At 37.3% G+C, this 18,245-nt stretch overlaps 1 protein-coding gene across 7 annotated transcripts in view; it reads left to right on the top strand.

Annotated features, from left to right (window-relative positions):
• The window catches only part of tdrd1 (tudor domain containing 1), a 148,560-nt gene that overhangs the window by 25,482 nt on the left and 104,833 nt on the right, over positions 1-18,245 (top strand). For all 7 annotated transcript variants that reach the window (XM_013131971.3, XM_013131973.3, XM_013131972.3 and 4 more), the window contains 2 exons: positions 16,896-17,013; positions 17,148-17,211. In XM_013131971.3, the coding sequence (XP_012987425.2) occupies positions 16,896-17,013; positions 17,148-17,211 (182 nt within the window). The remainder of the gene's footprint in view (positions 1-16,895; positions 17,014-17,147; positions 17,212-18,245) is intronic.

Raw genomic sequence — 18,245 nt, forward strand, 5'->3', positions numbered from 1 at the left:
TGCTTCGGGTACATCCGTGCTTCTCGGACAGCTCATCTGTATAGACTGTGTTGGTGGCTCCGATTACTATGACAATGTGATCTGTGTTTCTCAAATCGCATGCAGAATAGCACAATTAGCTAAATACCTTTTAAGATGCTGTACCCTGATAAATTAGTTGTCTAAACATTAATTTATTTTGTTCTTGATGTGGCAGGAAAGATTTTGCCATGGTTGGGCTCCACGGTAGAATAAACGCAACGGAATTACTGGTGTATTAACACTAGAACCGCCAAATGCCTCACAAATGGAAAGCTATTAAGAGACTTTCATTTTTTTACACCATTTTCAGTTTTAATCCGCAAAAAGCACATCCCACTTGGCGACGGTACCCAGGCAGTTGCTAATGGTACCCCGGTGCTAATCTCCCCTCACTGAATGAATGACAAGCCCTTCTTGTCTAGGGCTGTAACGGTATGAGATTTCCATGGTATGATAACGGTCTCTAAAAATGTCACAGTATTATGGTGTAGACCTATTGCTAATAGTATTCACAATTAAATTGTTAATGTATTTAATGTTTCTAAACTCAGAATTGATTACTATAACCAAAGTGCCTGAGGGGACATTGTGATGGTAATTTTATCGATCAGAACTCTTTTAGAAGGAAGTACAGAGATGAAATCCTCTGGGCACAATTAACAGTCTTTATTAATATTATTTGCAAATAAGATAGATGCGTCAACCGCTTTCCAACATAATCGTCTAAGGAGTCTCTGACTCAAAACACAATTTCAACAGTATATAAGGGAAGAAAAGGGGTGTGGTAAGATGCCCTGTCTCATGTCAATAAAACACATTCCCTTTGTTCTATCACACAAGTCAAATGCTATCCTCCCTTACCTTATCCTTCCTGCCATAATGTTTACTGTTGTGTTTACCTAAGCTTCACACAAAGGACAGCTCTCCTTCCTGCCATAAGTAACTTCTTCAATTCTAAGAGTTCTTACAGCATCTGGACAGACAATAGATGCCCCCTATGCAAATACCAGCTCCCCCACATTCCTGAGGAACAAAAGACCAACACCCTTCTTTGTCTAGGCAGGAGGACATGGCCCAAATACCTGTTAATCCTCTGATATTATACAGACGTGTGTCACAATCAAAGTAAAGATCTAAATACCAGCCAATGGAAAGACAGACATTTCTCAAATGTACCTTAGTTCAAAATTTCCATAACATCTAGGAGATAGATATTGAATTACAATTGGACAAAGATCCCGTAAAATGTAAGACCCTAATTATGATAAACAAGATAATTAATTGGCAGTTTATAGAGTTTTTTTATTTTTTTTCGCTGCTAATTTCCGTAGGCCTAAAGCACTTTGTAAACCTTTAAAGTACAAAGAAAACATATTATAAGTTGTAATAATCATACAGTTGGCCTATTGTAATGTTGCCGTAATGTTAACTCAGTTTGCTGCAGGTGTGTCAGGCAGTGCGATTCTAACGTTAGCCTACCTATTTACCCAATGAGTCATTACAAAACTTGGATAATGTATTGTATCTAGCTGTGTTATTTAAGGAAGGGGAGTCTATCATTTATCAGCCCAGCCTATACTGTATTTTCACTTACATTGATCTATGCATATTCTGTCGAATGATTCGAATGGAGATGGATCTTCAGGTTCGAAGTGTTCCCCACCTGAGCCAACACTTTTTCCGACATACTTTGCATATTCGGTAACCATCAACATTCATGGGGCCTCTTGGGTCTTTTAAATATACAAAATATTCCCACATAGGTGGCGGAAATTGTTTCCGAAATTGCCATTTCGATTGTCATTTTCTATATTTTGGACTGATCTACAAATGTATTGTTTATGAAACATGCAAAATGCAAAAAATATCCTCAAATTCTACAAACTGAATGCCTATTACATATATGGAGTAACAAAATATCAAACATCCTATCATCTGTTTATGAATTTTGACTGAATGAGTATATTATGTAGGCTACTGTAAATCATTCTTTGAAATGTACTTGCATAGCATTAACGGGTGCAAATATGGCTATTTGTTATTCATCCTTTGCAGTTTGTCATGTTTAAGTTTGCTTTATGCTTATATACGGCTTATCATCCTCTGTTCCTCAGAAAATGGTTGAAAATGGTACTTATTTAACTTCTGCATCAGCAAAATAACATTTAAATAAAAGCAAAATTGAATGGATTATTGTGATTAATAGAAGTTTGTTGTGGTTGTACTTTCAGTTCAACCAGATTCTAGTATTCTTCAAATGTATTAGACTTAATACAAATTTAATACAAATACATTATTTGTATATATTTTACTATATGGGTCTTTATCAAACTATATACAGTAGAATAGTCAAAAAAATTAAGATATAGAACAAATATTTCTAAGAACACAGGCTATATCATGTTTGCTCGTTTATTATTAGTGTTAATAAATTAATTAATTTATTAGTGTTTCATCTGGGAGTATTGCACATTCATCAATTGACGTCATGCATTCAGTGAGGGGTGATTAGCGTCTGGGTACCATTTGGGTACCAACGTTAAGTGCCGTGGGCTATTGGCGATTTAAGTCTGAAAACAGGGTAGAAAAAAAAAACAGGTAAATATTCACTAAAACGTGTTCCTTTTGTGAGTTTAGAATTCTGATAATGGAACAATGTAATAAACACCTAATTTAGAAAAGTAATGGAAGGAGGAGCGTGTAGTTTTTTAAATGCCTGTTTTATTTAGAATACAAACTTAAATGCCAATTCATGTTCATACTTTTCATTTCACTGTCCTGGTGTTAAAGGGTGAGTGAGATTAGAAAAATTAACGTAGTCATATTTTGTATCATTTCACTAAGACTCCATGTTGTACCAATTCCGCTACAAGTCAATGCTAAATATAGTTGTGCTTTATAAAGACAAGGGATGTTTCTATTAGCAGGTACATTTGTTAAATATTTAGTGCCCCCCTACACTCTGCAAGTTTTTTTTAACAACCCGCGGTAGATTGGATGCTGATATGTATGGAGGACCAGAGCTGCCAAAATAAAAAATAACTATCAATATATATATTTTTATCAAAGTTTTTGAAAATGTAATGATGTATTATTCATTATTATTAACCTATTTACTTCCTTGATCATTTCTGTATTTTTTGTTTTCCTTGTCCTTAAACTAATGAGGGTCTGTTAATCAATATCACGGTATCACTCCAGTTGGTTGATCAGTTTCAGAGTGTGAAGATTGACTTTGTGTACCTTGGCAGTTGTCATAATTGAGACTTGGCTAACCTAGCTGAAAACGCTACGGCAGAATTTCTTTCGCTTCAAGGCTCTGACTGACAATTTGTTAAATTTTTAATGTTAAAGGGATAGTTCAGGAAGAGTAAGTGTATACACAGTAAATGAAAGTTAGTATTCGCTAGCTGGACAGCAAGTTACCTATTTTTTCTTTGATATTCACCTTGGAGCATCAATGTTTATTTGCTTGAGAGAGATATTATTATATATTAAGGCATATATTATGTCTGACTTGAATACGAGGAGGAAGAACATTTTTGGGGTGATTTAGCCTTACGTGTTATAATTATAATACACAGATGATGGATTGACCGAATAGAAGCTTGGAGAGCAGGAGACGATGATGAACACGTTAATCCCCAACCCTTGCCCAGAATATCCGGAAGCGATATGTACTTTGTGTATTATAACATAGCAATCAGAAGTTTTAGGTACAATCTGTCTCGTTCTCATGGGTTGAACAAGGTAACTTGATGGAATTGCTTTTGCCTTTAGTCCTCCTTTAAGTGAACATGGGTCACGATCCTCTGTATTAAAATGTTTCTCGCAAAAATTATGTCTCATTGGCGAAATTGCTCTTTTTATTCTCCCACAATATGACTTGGGAGAGGCAAGTTCTTGTGACATGGCACACGACATCTATGTAGTAAGAAATATATAAAGCAAAAATATAGCAATAATATACGAGTATAAACTAGAAGCAATTTTAAAAAGCTAGGTAAAGCAACCTATCTTCAGATAGCTTGTTGAGGTTAAAGTTCACGCTCACCTCGATTAAATCAATGCAGAAGTACTGCAGAAGCTGTATATACAGGTGCTGGTCATAAAATTAGAATATCATCAAAAAGTTGATTTTATTTCAGTAATTCCATTCAAAAAGGGAAACTTGTATAATTTATACATTCTTTCAACACAGACTGATATATTTCAAGCGTTTATTTCTTTTAATTTTGATGATTATAACTGACAACTAATGAAAATCCCAAATTCAGTATCTCAGAAAATTTTAATATTGTGAAAAGGTTGAATATTGAAGACACCTGGGGCCACACTCTAATCAGCTTATTTTCCCAAAACACCGGCAAAGGCCTTTAAATAGTCTCTCAGTCTAGTTCTGTAGGCAACACAATCATGGGGAAGACTGCTGATTTGACAGCTGTCCAAAAGATGACCATTGACACCTTGCACAAGGAGGGCAAGACACAAAAGGTCATGGCTAAAGAGGCTGGCTGTTCACAGAGCTCGGTGTCCAAGCACGTTAATAGAGAGGTGAAGGGAAGGAAAAGATGTGGTAGAAAAAAGTGTATAAGCAATAGGGATAACCGCACCTTGGAGAGGATTGTGAAACAAAACCCATTCAAAAATGTGGGGGAGATTCACAAAGAGTGGACTGCAGCTGGAGTCAGTGCTTCAAGAACCACCACACACAGACGTATGCAAGACATGGGTTTCAGCTGTTGCATTCCTTGTGTCAAGCCACTCTTGAACAAGACACAGCGTCTGAAGCGTCTCGCCTGGGCTGAAGACAAAAAGGACTGGACTGCTGCTGATTTATGTTCTCTGATGAAAGTAAATGTTGCATTTGCTTTGGAAATCAAGGTCCCATAGTCTAGAGGAAGAGTGGAGAGGCACAGAATCCACGTTGCTTTAAGTCCAGTGTAAAGTTTCCACAGTCAGTGATGGTTTGGGGTGCCTGTCATCTGCTGGTATTGGTTCACTGTGTTTTCTGAGGTCCATGGTCAATGCAGCCGTCTACCAGGAAGTTTTAGAGCACTTCATGCTTCCTGCTGCTGACCAACTTTATGGAGATGCAGATTTAATTTTCCAACAGGACTTGGCACCTGCACACAGTGCCAAAGCTACCAGTACCTGGTTTAAGGACCATGGTATCCCTGTTCTTAATTGGGCAGCAAACTCGCCTGACCTTAACCCTATAGAAAATCTATGGGGTATTGTGAAGAGGAAGATGTGATTCGCCAGACCCAACAATGCAGAAGAGCTGAAGGCCACTATCAGAGCAACCTGGGCTCTCATAACACCTGAGCAGTGCCACAGACTGATCGACTCCATGCCATGCTGCATTGCTGCAGTAATTCAGGCAAAAGGAGCCCAAACTAAGTATTGGGTGCTCATACTTTTCATGTTCATACTTTTCAGTTGGCCAATTTCTAAAAATCCTTTTTTTGTATTGGTCTTAAGTAATATTCTAATTCTCTGAGATACTGAATTTGGGATTTTCATTAGTTATCAGTTATAATCATCACAATTAAAAGAAATAAACATTTGAAATATATCAGTCTGTGTGTAATGAATGAATATAATATACAAGTTTCACTTTTTGAATGGAATTACTGAAATAAATCAACTTTTTGATGATGTTCAAATTTTATGACCAGCACCTGTAGGTGGCTATAGGAAATAGTTTGCTAGTGCCAGTTTGAATTCAGTCAATTCCGGTGTTTTGTCAGTCTACAGTAAAAAAAAATTTATGCTATCTCAACAGATTATTGAATGTAGTTTGAAGTGTTTTGGAGTAGTTTTCTGCATGCAATGCAGCTTTGGATGATGCTAATAACACTAATTGCAGACTGAGACAGAGCTGTGTGATGGATTGTTTGGAAAAAATGAATCCATGGGCTTTCTGGTATGTCTTTTGGTAAATGAACTTTGAAAAAATATGAATTTTGGACAGACTATCCCCTTAACTCAGAGGTTGACCATGTAAGAGTTCAGTAATCTGGAGGAAGGGTCATCACCTTAATTTAAAAAAATGTAATCCACAATTCAGTTGACGTGAAGCGGTTAGATCGTGTATTGTATATAACCTCTGACTTTCGACAGCAATTTCAAATGTATATTCATTAGTCTATACTTCTGTGTATGACTGCACGATTAATCAAAAGCATGATATTATTTTCCGATTTGAACATACAAAATTTCTAAATGGCAGACAGTGTGCCATCCTCGTTATAATCATATTCATATTTGTATACAATTTATTAGGACTTCAATTTAAAATCAGTTGGCTTACTTAAAAGTAATTATTCAGATTTATTATTAAAAATGTTGGAGCCTGGCAAGCAAACGGCATGATTCTGTCAAAATGTCTCTATGTGCGCTGTTACTACAACATTATTTATGTTACTATATTACCAGTGCAGGCACACTGAAAAGCAATTTGTCAGGAACATTGAAGATGCGGCATAGAGCGTACAGGAAGGAATAGTGCAGACTAGAGTGTGGTGTTAGGGAGAGGAGGAACAGTATCGATTAAGAAAATCTACCCAGAAGACAATGTGATGAGACGCTGGATGATTTTTAACTGAATTGAATTCATTAACATTCCCAAAAGTGGAGTGTCTGTATTTATTTGATTTACTTATTCAGACAAAATACTATCAACAATACATTACTTTAAATATTTTGTTCAATATTTTTATTTTGGAGGAGCTGAGGCAGGTGTAGTCTCACACTACTGTGATGGCAATTCCATCGATCAGAACTCTTAAAGGAGTAAGAACAGAGACAAAATTCTCTTGGCACAATTGAACCATTTATTAATTATTTGCAAATAAGAGAGACGCGTTTAACGCTTACAAACAATCGTCCGAGGAGTCTCTTACTCAATACATCAACAGTCCGTATTTATTACAGTTAAAAGGGGTGTGGTTAATTGTCCATCTGTCTCGTGTCACATAGGTTTCACCCAAACCTTATCCTTCCTGCCATATTGTTTACTGTTGCGTTTACCTAAACAAGCCAATTGCTCCTACTTCCCCCCCAAGGACCACATTCCTAAGGAACAAAGGACTGACACCCTTCTTTGTCTATGCAGGAGAACATGGTCAAAAGTACCCAATAATGCCTTGATATTATACAGATGTGTGTCACAATCAAAGTAAAGATTTGCATACTAGCCAATGGAAAGACAGACATTTCTCAAATGTACCTTAGTTCAAAATATCCATAACACTGTAACTCCATATGAGAAGAGCTCACTGAGACATAATGAAATACAGGGCTTTACAGTAACAATGGCCCCCGGGCCAGTAAAAAGTCAAGCCAGGTTTAAGCAAACTAGCAAGTCACTGTGCCAATCGGGCCACCGTAAAAAGATTGTAAAATATTTTGAGATTGTAAAATAATAATTGCGTTATAAACTCGACATCCTCCACTTGTTTCGTCAACTGGCACACGCATGAAGTTACCTTGCAGCTCCTTTTGCGCACTGTTGAACAGTCAGGAATTGAGCAGTGATGTGATGCGTGGTTGTCTGGTATTGTTTTTCAATAAAGCATTTAAAAGCTTGCGAGTCACTTAATTGAAGACAGTGAAGGATAACTACGAGCTCAAACGAAAGCGAACATTGTCACCTCCATGCAAAAAAAGATTTACCCTTTCAAAGTTTTCTGTTTTCTGCTGCTCATTGCATATTCATTAGCTGCTGCTCCTTTGCCCACGCCCACTCTAACTGTTACCATGGTAGCGGGGAGAGCGTAGTAGTTTGCCAAAACACTTCTTGGTTAGTTCGTGTAGAATTGAAAAATAAAGACAGCTAATTGTATAGAACTACTTACATGTCCCTCGTCTGCAGGTATTCCACGCAAAGTTGGAATTGCGCACTCTTTTAGCAGAAGTTTCTTGGCTAATCCTGCCTTGTACTGACCGAAGTTGGAGAAACAGCCCGTCTCAAAGTGGTTAGCACAAACCGACAATTTTTTGACAACTGTAGCGGGGACATTGCCTTCAAAATTGAATTCAATTGTATGTCATTTGGTTAATTCTGGGTTCTTCAAATTCCTTGTAATTGTTAACCTCTTCACAAGCAGCTGCGAAAGTGGTCAGTTTGACCCTGAGGTACTTAAATAGTTTTTTCGGCACTCAATAAACTTACAGGAAACTCCTTGTAGGAATTCTTCAAGATATGCATGCTTAATCCACCCATATTTTTGTTTATGTTGAAAATATTGCGCCACTGTCACCAGGTGGCGCATATATGGCTTATTTACCCCCAGATGGTTTTGGTGATGTTGATTAGTCTAAATGTGTGCATTTGTGTGTGTGCGCCCAAGTAGAAACATACCCTGCTAATATGGCCAGGTTAGGGACCACTGCAAAAAGTGACACTGAAAGGTGAAAGACTAATTTTAGCATTGCAAATGCATATAGATGGGGTTTACGTGTTACGATGTGTTTACACTCATGTAATAACTGCATATAGAGAGGCCTATATAGCTAAGTGAAATATATTTTATGGGTAAGTATTTTTTTATATCGGGGTAACAAGATCAGTTGATTAAATACATTTGTAATCCTTTGGTAAACAAATACATTGTTAAATTCCATTAAATAATTCTCATGCCTATTAAAATATATTTATGTATTCTCATATTTGATGTATTTCTTATTGCAGATTAAGTATCTGTGAGGGGAGAAATTATGGTTTTATACAATTAACCAATGATTGATATTCAGGGATAAAATGGTTGTTCATAGATATTTCTGAAAATGGAAAATCTCTCAGCATTTGTACTGTTACAATAACTAAGTAAAATAAAAAATAAAAAGGAACTTGAACAGTTTTGGATTATTGAGTAAAGACGCATGTTAGCTGCAAACTTTTGTTTCCCTCCGAAAAGTCCTCACATGAATTTATTTTCCTAGTGAAAAACGTGCAATCTAACCCCCTTTGTTTTAAATTAAACCACAATTTCAAGGTATTTTTTTAAGTATTGACGGGACATTTTATTTATTTTTTAAACTATCACATGGTCTGATGCCATGTCATACTGGCCACACACAGAACAGCTTATCACCACAGCCTCCGCATCATACTGCAGCCAGCCTCTTGAAACTCCTTTATCTCCAAACCTCCATTTCTCACAAAATGTTCTTATTTTATGTGATGCTACCAACACGTTTTCATGTATTATTTGACAATTCAATTTATTAACATCATTCCCTAATAATAACGTAAGTACTCCACTCAATTTACCATTCTGTAAAACTAAACTTGAATCGCTTCTAAGATTCATAACTCAATCTCTCTCCAAAGCTAAGAAGCAAAAGCAAATTAACAACAAAATCAAAAATCTTTACAAAAATCATACATTCCACTTCCTCAGTTTGGAATGTATGATATAAAAGAATAAAGTTGTTTTCCAAATCCTTTACAATTACTAGACAAACCACTACACATCTGATCAAGTCTCCACTTCCTGCTATATGCAAACACCTGTCCATTCCATTACCATAGAAAATGAGCAGTTCAAACAATGTTGAGCTCAAACAAAAGTTATATCCTAGAAGACATGCAGCTACGATGCAACAAACTGCAATTTGTAGAAAATATGAATAGAATATACATTGTACACATCTCTTTCCAACTGAGAATGACAGGAAACAAGTAGCATATCATTTGTGAAGGCTAAAATAACATTGACTATCTACTGTGGATATACAAAGTCTACATACCCCTGTTAAAATGCCAGGTTTTTGTGATTTAAAAGAATGAGACAAATCATGTCAGAACTTTTTCCACTTCTTTTTTTGTAACTAATTTTTTATTTATTTTGAATATTCTTCAAATTTCCTTTTACAGCAATTACTTCCACACAGAAACAGTGTCTTTTACAGGGGATTGTAACATTCATGTATTCTTACTGTATTCTTCATTTACTTCTTACAGAATAATGTGTCCAGAGGTACAAGGAAAAGAAGAAATAACATAATAAACATCATTTAAAGTAAACAATATGAATTAAACAAACAACAGCTTAAAACTAAACATGGGTTGTATAAAAATTCCCATGGCAAATATAACTAGAGTTAGTTCTAATGATCTTCCATCACCGTCATTAATGGTGCCGATCTTTCAACAAAAAGTTTCCTCTGTAATCTCAGCGAACATGTAATTTGATCCATAGAATATTTCTCAAAATTGTTAGCCATTCAGCTTGGTTTGGCGACTAATTTTTAAGCCACTTTATTGAAATTGCTTTCTTTGCTGCTATCAGTAACATCTGTAATAAATACATCTTTTTCCTACTGTGTACCCCAACCGGTTTCACCCCTAGAATTGCTACCAGAGGATCTCTTATCAGTTCAACATTCATTACTTTACTAATATATGTAAATATGGATTTCCAAAAGTTATCTAACAATGGGAATTGCCAAAAAATATGTGAGTGAGTAGCCCTTGTCTCTACACACCCCCTCCAACAGTGACTTGATTGATTCAGATTCATTTTAGCCACAACTTGTGGTGTTCTGAAAAATCTTATTTTCCCATTGGAATTCCTTCCATAAATTGGTGTTCGTGACTTTGTGAGCTTGAGTACATATCTCCAACCAGACTTCTTCACTTATTTCGAGCCGTAGCTCCCTAATCAACTTGTCTTTCACGCAAAATGAATTATCTTTTGTTATTGAAGCAAGGATTTTATAAACATTGGTTATTGGTTTCCTCATATATTCTCCACCCTGAATTTTTAATAAATATTGTTCTAAAAGGGAGGGCTCTATTAATCTATTCCAGTTTGGGTGCTTCAGTATGAAATTCCTCAATTGTAGATACCTGAAAAAATCAGTTTTTGGTACTTTAAAAGCTGTTCTCAGTTGATCGAATGATTTGAAGATGTTTTTACTAAATAATTGGTGTACATAATGAAGGTTCAAAAGTTTCCAGTTTTTGAATCCTACATCAAGTCTCAATGGAAGAACATTTCTAATGTAAGTAATTGAACTCAAAACGGAGAGATCGCCTGTTAACTCAAACATTTGTTGTATTTCCTTCCAAGCTACTCATGTTGTGTTCGACCATTCACCCAAAATATCTCCGGTGGACTTAATCCCATTAATGGGGATCACCGACAAAGGCACATCCGGACTGCAACTTTTTTCTATACTGAGCCACCTTGTACTAGTGTCATCTGATAACCACACTATCATTGCACGTAATTGGGACGCTAACCAGTAATGGTTTAAGTAGGGTACGCCTAGACCCTGCCATATAAATCTTGAGATGAGACGATCCAGAAGACTAAAAGTAGATTTAGGCGGAGAGATTGGTAGAGTTTGAAAAAGAGGAGCCTTGGGAGAACATTCATCCTAACAGCTTCCACCCTGCCTATTAAATTAAGGGGAAGTGTATTCCAGCGGTTCAAATCTTGCTTAATTTTATCTATTAATTTAATAAAGTCACTTTGATATAAGCTAAGGTCAGGGGGTATATTTATTCCCAAATATCTAATACCCTCCCTGGGCCAACTTAATGAGAAGGCAAATTTAATCTGCAGGGTAACTAAATTGTTCATGGGGAGTGCTTCTGTCTTAGTCACATTTACTTTGTATCCTGAGTAAAACCCAAAAGTCTCAGTACATTTCATTATATTTGGGACAGTCTTTGTGGGATCTGAGATACACAATTACATTGTCTGCGTATATCGACAACCTATGTTCCTCTCTGCGCACCTCAATGCCATTAATATCTGTGCTATCTCTTATTAATTGTGCAAGGGGTTCTATACGAAGGGCAAAAAGGAGAGGCGAAAGAGGGTCCCCTTGCCTGCAACCCCTCCCCAACAGAAGTTTTTGTGTGAAACACCCATTTACCCTTACTGATGCTTTTGGAGATGAGCATAACATTTGGATCCATTTAACAAAGCTAGGACCTAGGCCGAATTTCCTCAAAACTCTAAAAAGGAAAGGCCAGGAGACACGGTCGAATGCTTTTTCTGCATCCAGAGCTAGTGCCATACATGGCACTGGTTTCGATTTGGCATAAGACATAATATTCAATAACTGACGGATATTATCAGACTTTTTCCACTTCTAATGTGACCTATAATGTGAACAATTCAATTGAAAAACAAACTGAAATCTTTTAGGGGGAAACATTTAAAATAAAAACAATAACCTGGTTGCATAAGTGTGCACACCCTCTTATAACTGGGGATGTGACTGGTTAATTCTGAATACAATCACATTCAAACTCATGTTAAATAGAGGTCATTATCATCATTTAAAGGGACTCTGATTAATCACAAATAAAGTTCAGCTGTTCTAGTAGGATTTTCCTGACATTTTCTTCGTTGCATCTCAGAGCAAAAGCCATGATCTGCAGAGAGCTTCTAAAGCATCAGAGAGATCTCATTGTTGAAAGATTTCAGTCAGGAGAAAGGTACAAAATAATTTCCAAAGCATTAGATATACCATGGAACACAGTGAAGACAGTCATCATCAAGTGGAGAAAATATGGCACATCCAAGCCCGGCTGAAGTTTGCAAAAATAAACATCAAGTTCCCCAAAAGCATGTGGGAAAATGTGTTATGGTCTGATGAAACCAAGGTTTAACTTTTTGGCCATAATTCCAAAAGGTTTGTTTGGCGCAAAAACAACTCTGCACATCACCCAAAGAACACCGTACCCACAGTGAAGCATGGTGGTGGCAGCATCATGCTTTGGGGCTATTTTTCTTAATCTGGAACCGGGGCCTTAGTCAGGGTGGAGGGAATTATGAGCAGTTCCAAATACCACACAAAACCTTCAGGCGTCCATTAGAAAGCTTAATATGAAGAGGAAGTTCACCTTTCAGCACGACAACGACCCAGAGCACACATCCAAATCCAGAATGCAGAATAATCATCTGAGGAGTCTCTGAAGTAGATACATGAACTGTCCGTATTTATTACTGTTAAAAGGGGTGTGATAAAATGCTGCCCAGCTGTCTTATGGCCATAAAACACATTCCCTTTGTTCTATTACTACCTAGGCTTCACACAAGGGGCACGGTGTCCTTCCCCACATTGGCCTCTTCAACTCTGGGAGAGGTATAACAGCCTCCGGACAGACAATAGATGCCCTGATGAATTATACAGATGTGCATATTAAAGAGTAACCCTATAATCTGCCAATACCAGTCAATGATGCCCCCTGGGCAAATATCAGATCCCCTTCTTCTACATTCCTATGGAACAAAGGACAGATACCCTTATTGGTCTAGGCAGAATAACCTATAGTCATGTGAGTACCTAGTGATGCTCTGATCTTATACAGACGTGTGTCACAATCAAAGAAAAGTGTTACATACCAGGCAATAGAAAAGCAGACATTTCTCAAATGTACTGTTAGAAATCGGCCGTTTCGTATAGTGGTTGTAATAATTAGCATACCCGTTTGTCAAGGGAGAGAGAAATTATATTATTTATTGCAGCATTAGAAAGTCTTGTTCATGAGGTTACGGACCTGGTCTTCCTTACACAACCTCAATCTCATCTCACTCAATCTCTTCTCTCTTTAATGTTGGTTACCAGCTAGCCTATACATTAAGGGCGTTTCTAACGAAGACCATGTTTTTAGAAGTCAACCCCAATGCCAGATGGCCATCGTCACAACCTACAGAGAGATAATCAAAACAGAGAGGTTTCTGTAGTTCTCATTATCTAGGCACATTCACTTCCAATGAAACGTACATTCATATTGTAATTGTTAATGCTCAGATTCCACAGTACCTTAGTTCAGAATTTCCATAACCGAGCCCAGACCTGAATCCAGTTGAACATCTGTTGGGTGATCTGAAGAGGGGCTGTGCACAGGAGATGTCCTTGCAATCTGACAGATATGGAGCGCTTTTGCAAAGAAGAGTGGGCAAATACTGCCACTTCAAGATATGCCATGCTAATAGACTCCTACTCAAAAAGACTGTGCTGTAATAAAATCAAAAGGTGCTTCAACCAAGTATTAGTTTAAGGGTGTGCACACTTAGGCAACCAGTTTATTGTGAGTTTTTTATTTTTCCCCCTGAAAGAGTTTTTCAATTGAATTGTTCACGTTATAGGTCACATTAAAAGTGGAAAAAGTTCTGACATGATTTATCTTTCTCATTTTTTTACATCACAAGAACCTGGCATTTTAACCGGGTTGTGTAGATTTTGTATGTCCACTGTACATGATCTGGAAAATACATGATGCGCACTACATAACGGGGAGCTGTTATAATGAATTATAAAGTTGTTATATAGAATTGTTTATATCAAATAGGCCTATCGTTAGCTAATAAGGCACATCAAATACACACAGACGTTCATGCAACCAGAGGTCAGTACCCTCTTCACCTCTGATCAGCAGAGGAGGGACTTGAAAAAGCTCTTGCCAGTCACCGAAGTGTTCCAGACTACTTGTTTTATTTAAATGGTGTGCATATCCAATATATATATTTTTACATTAGATTCAACTTTGTCATTGAACATGTACAGTACAACGAAATGCAGTAAGCATCTAACAAGAAGTGCGAATGTATGTTACAGATGTGACATAGAGATGTTAAATGTATAGATGCATCTCAGAGCAAAAGCCATGATCTGCAGAGAGCTTCTAAAGCATCAGAGAGATCTCATTGCTGCAGATCATAGAGATGTTAAATGTGCAATGAAGGCACTTGGAGTACAAATGGAAATTCTAAATGCCACTAAACATCCTGTGCAATGTATTGTCAGTGAAGCTGGCAACCATATACATTTGGAGATTTACAGGTTTTTAGAGTATTAGTTAATTATCAAAAAATGTTTTAAATATTATTTTATTGAAATTGCTTTTTAAATGCACAAGAACAATATTTATGTAATGGAAGAATATCTGATCAGCCATTTTGAGCGGTCTAAGCAGAGTTGTTATTGGGATTGTTATTAATCGGGATAAAATCGTAAATCGGAATAATTTTGGCCAGGATCATTTTTGCCAGGATAATCGTGGCATGATATTCTCATATCGTCCCACCCCTAGTTGCGGCGCATCACAATTTAGCTGCACTGCTCTCTGCCGCCCTGATTACAAAAAGGGTAACATTGGGTAAAAATATTTACCCGCCAGTGTGTTTGATAGCCCTCTGAGATTTACTCAACAAACGTAAAATCCACCTGCATTTGGTGTTAATTTCGGATCCGGCTTGTAACCCAACTCATCTCCCAAAATTCCACAGTCCTTTGGGGCACAAAAAGCTTTTCAAGCTTTGAAATAGGATTTCTTTATTTCCAATGAAACACTTTTTCAACATCTCAGATATTATGGATACATTTCATGCTTCGAGTTTTATATCAGCAGCTAATAGTCTTTTCAGACAATGTGAAGAGGCGATTGACCCACACTAGGGAAACAATCAGATTGTATTGCCAGTAATTTGCTGTAACCCCCGCCCTCCTAATAATTACCATTCCACAAAAATAGCTCTGTCCACACTCTGTGCCGACTTTTGGTGTGTTTCAAGTTAAACAGGTGAACAATCCCAACCCCCAAATACCACGGCCCATTGTAAGCAGTTTGTGTCTGATCCAACTGTCTGATGCATACATTTTTCGTTGGTTTTGCGAGTTTAGGTAAAGAAAAAATAAGGATACTCATTGTTTGGTCGAAAAAGCAGTAGGCTGGACTATTCAAGGCAATTGCTTTTTAGCACATATGGAAATATTCACACAGCATAGGTGTCACAGTTGGACTATCTTTCTCTCCACCATGGAATCCTTTCAAATGGTGAACTTTTTCACTTATTTTTTTTTGCTCCCAAGACCGCTTAACACTGCCAGGGTTGCAACTGAAAGAATACGGCAGAAATTGTCTTACACACCATAAGAATTCCGCTAATCAACAATTTAATGGTGTGCACAATTGTAATTATAGTCAGATCTGTTGATGGGGCAGTGATAATGTGCCTTATTGATGGGGCAGTGATATTGATAAACCTTATTGCGTACGCATTTCCTCAATGCCAATTTTCCCCCCAGATTTCCTCCCTGCTTTTGGCAGCAACAACTGTTGCTTTCAGTCAAGATTCTATTTTTATAATCAGATTTCTCTGAAATGATCGATTGCTCCTCTTGATTTGAAATATTTGGCTCTGGTTGACTTGTCCATGTTTGCGATTGGTCGTATGATGTAAACAATGTGTGAAAGTCATTTTATCGATCAGGACACTTCAAGAAGGAAGTACAGAGACAAAATACTCTTGGCACATTCTAACAGTTTTATTAATATTTACAAATATGAGAGACGCGTCAAACGCTTACATACATAATCATCCGAGGAGTCTCTAACTATATAGCTCATTCAACAGTATATATCACTTACAAAAAGGAGTGTGGTAAGTGGCTAGCCTCTGTCTTGTGTCACATAGGTTTTACCCAAATGGTGGGCTGTCCCCCCACCTTATCCTTTCTGCCATAATGTTTACTGTAGTGTTTACCCAAAGGGGCCAACTGACCTTACTTCCCCCCAAGGACTACATTCCTGAGGAACAAAAGACTGACACCCTTCTTTGTCTAGGCAGGAGGACATGGCCCAAATACCTGTTAATCCTCTGATATTATACAGACGTGTGTCACAATCAAAGTAAAGATCTACATACCAGCCAATGGAAAGACAGACATTTCTCATGCACCTTAGTCAAAAAGTTTCATAACAAATGCCCCTTTTAATAATGGTTGACGGCAACACTAAATAGTTACGTTAGGCTACTATGCTAATTTAACCATGGGAAAATTTTAACACAGGTCCATATTCTAGATAAGATTTGACTAAACCTTTAAAGATTTTCTAGGTTACCTTCGCTGCATAGGGTGCAAGAAGACCTGCTACTGCTCTGTGGCTTGCCAGTCAGAGGACTGGAATGCACACCGGCACATGTGCAAGCCCTCAACACTGGATACTCTCACAAGGTGAATATACTGTATACCATTTATCCCAGAAGTTTGATTGATACATTTCCAGATTTTCAAATAGGTGTCACTGTAGAATATCCCTTAAAGTTTTAATGTGTATTTTTGTGTTTTCTAATTACTCTTTATCTTAGTGATACAAAAAAGGAAACCACTGCTTTGCTGACGGGAAATGGACAGAGCCTGTTGGACTGCAAGGTATTTATTTTTTAGTGTTGTTGAAATACTTTTCAGAAGAAACACCACTGTTTTAGTTAGGGAAATTCTTCGTTCCCTATTTTTTTGGTGATGAGGGAGGTTATTTTTACTGATTTACACAACTGCAAGGAAACAGGCAACAGAACTCTACCGCGCACAACTAAGATGGGATTTTGTACCCATACAATAGGTATCGGCTGTGTCTGGTAGTGTGGCCGAGCGGTCTAAGGCGCTGGATTTATGTTATGACTAATGTTTGAAGTTAGTATGTCAGATTCATCCTAAAATTTCCTTCAACCGTTGGAAGTTAACCAATAATCAAACCATTTAGATGCTCCCTTTTAATCCTTTTGGATTATTTCTGTGACAAAATACCCATCTGAAAGTTTTAAATTGATGGATCCTCAACAAAGCTATTAGCAGGGATCAAAATTAACAGTGTCCCGTCGTCCTGAGGATGATTAAGTATGTCTGGGATGGTTTAACAGACTTTTTGACGATTGTGGGACGACAGGCGAGAAAAAGAAAAAAATGCATTTACCAGTGGTTCCATACAAACATGTTTAAACACAAGGCAGATTAAATCATCATATTTAGCTTTAAAGTCAATTAACTATGAAGAACTAAGTCACATTACAAGCGCTGCAATACGTTCATCGGGTAGATCGCAGCGCATCGAGGGAACACCATTCTGAAATGCGCACTTGATGCGAGCGGTTTTTGTAATTTGACAGATGGATATATTGACTAGCTAATGGGAAAAAATGAAGGTGGGAAGATGCAACTATAGGGTTCTACCTTACTCCCTTTGGACAGTCCGATAATTGTTTTGTAGTCCAAATAGGAAAGAAATGCAGGTTTCAGTGGTAAATCATATAATGCTTTCTTCTATGGTTTGATATTGACTATGGGCTAAAAGATATCTGAGATAGGCTGGGCAAAGTGTTCAGGTTTGACACAGTGATGCCTGGTAAGGCATCCTTATGTAATTGGTTAGGTTATGTAATGAATCATTATTAAAATGAAAATCATTA

This window comes from Esox lucius, chromosome 5 (genome assembly GCF_011004845.1).
Source record: "Esox lucius isolate fEsoLuc1 chromosome 5, fEsoLuc1.pri, whole genome shotgun sequence".
NCBI lineage: Eukaryota > Metazoa > Chordata > Actinopteri > Esociformes > Esocidae > Esox > Esox lucius.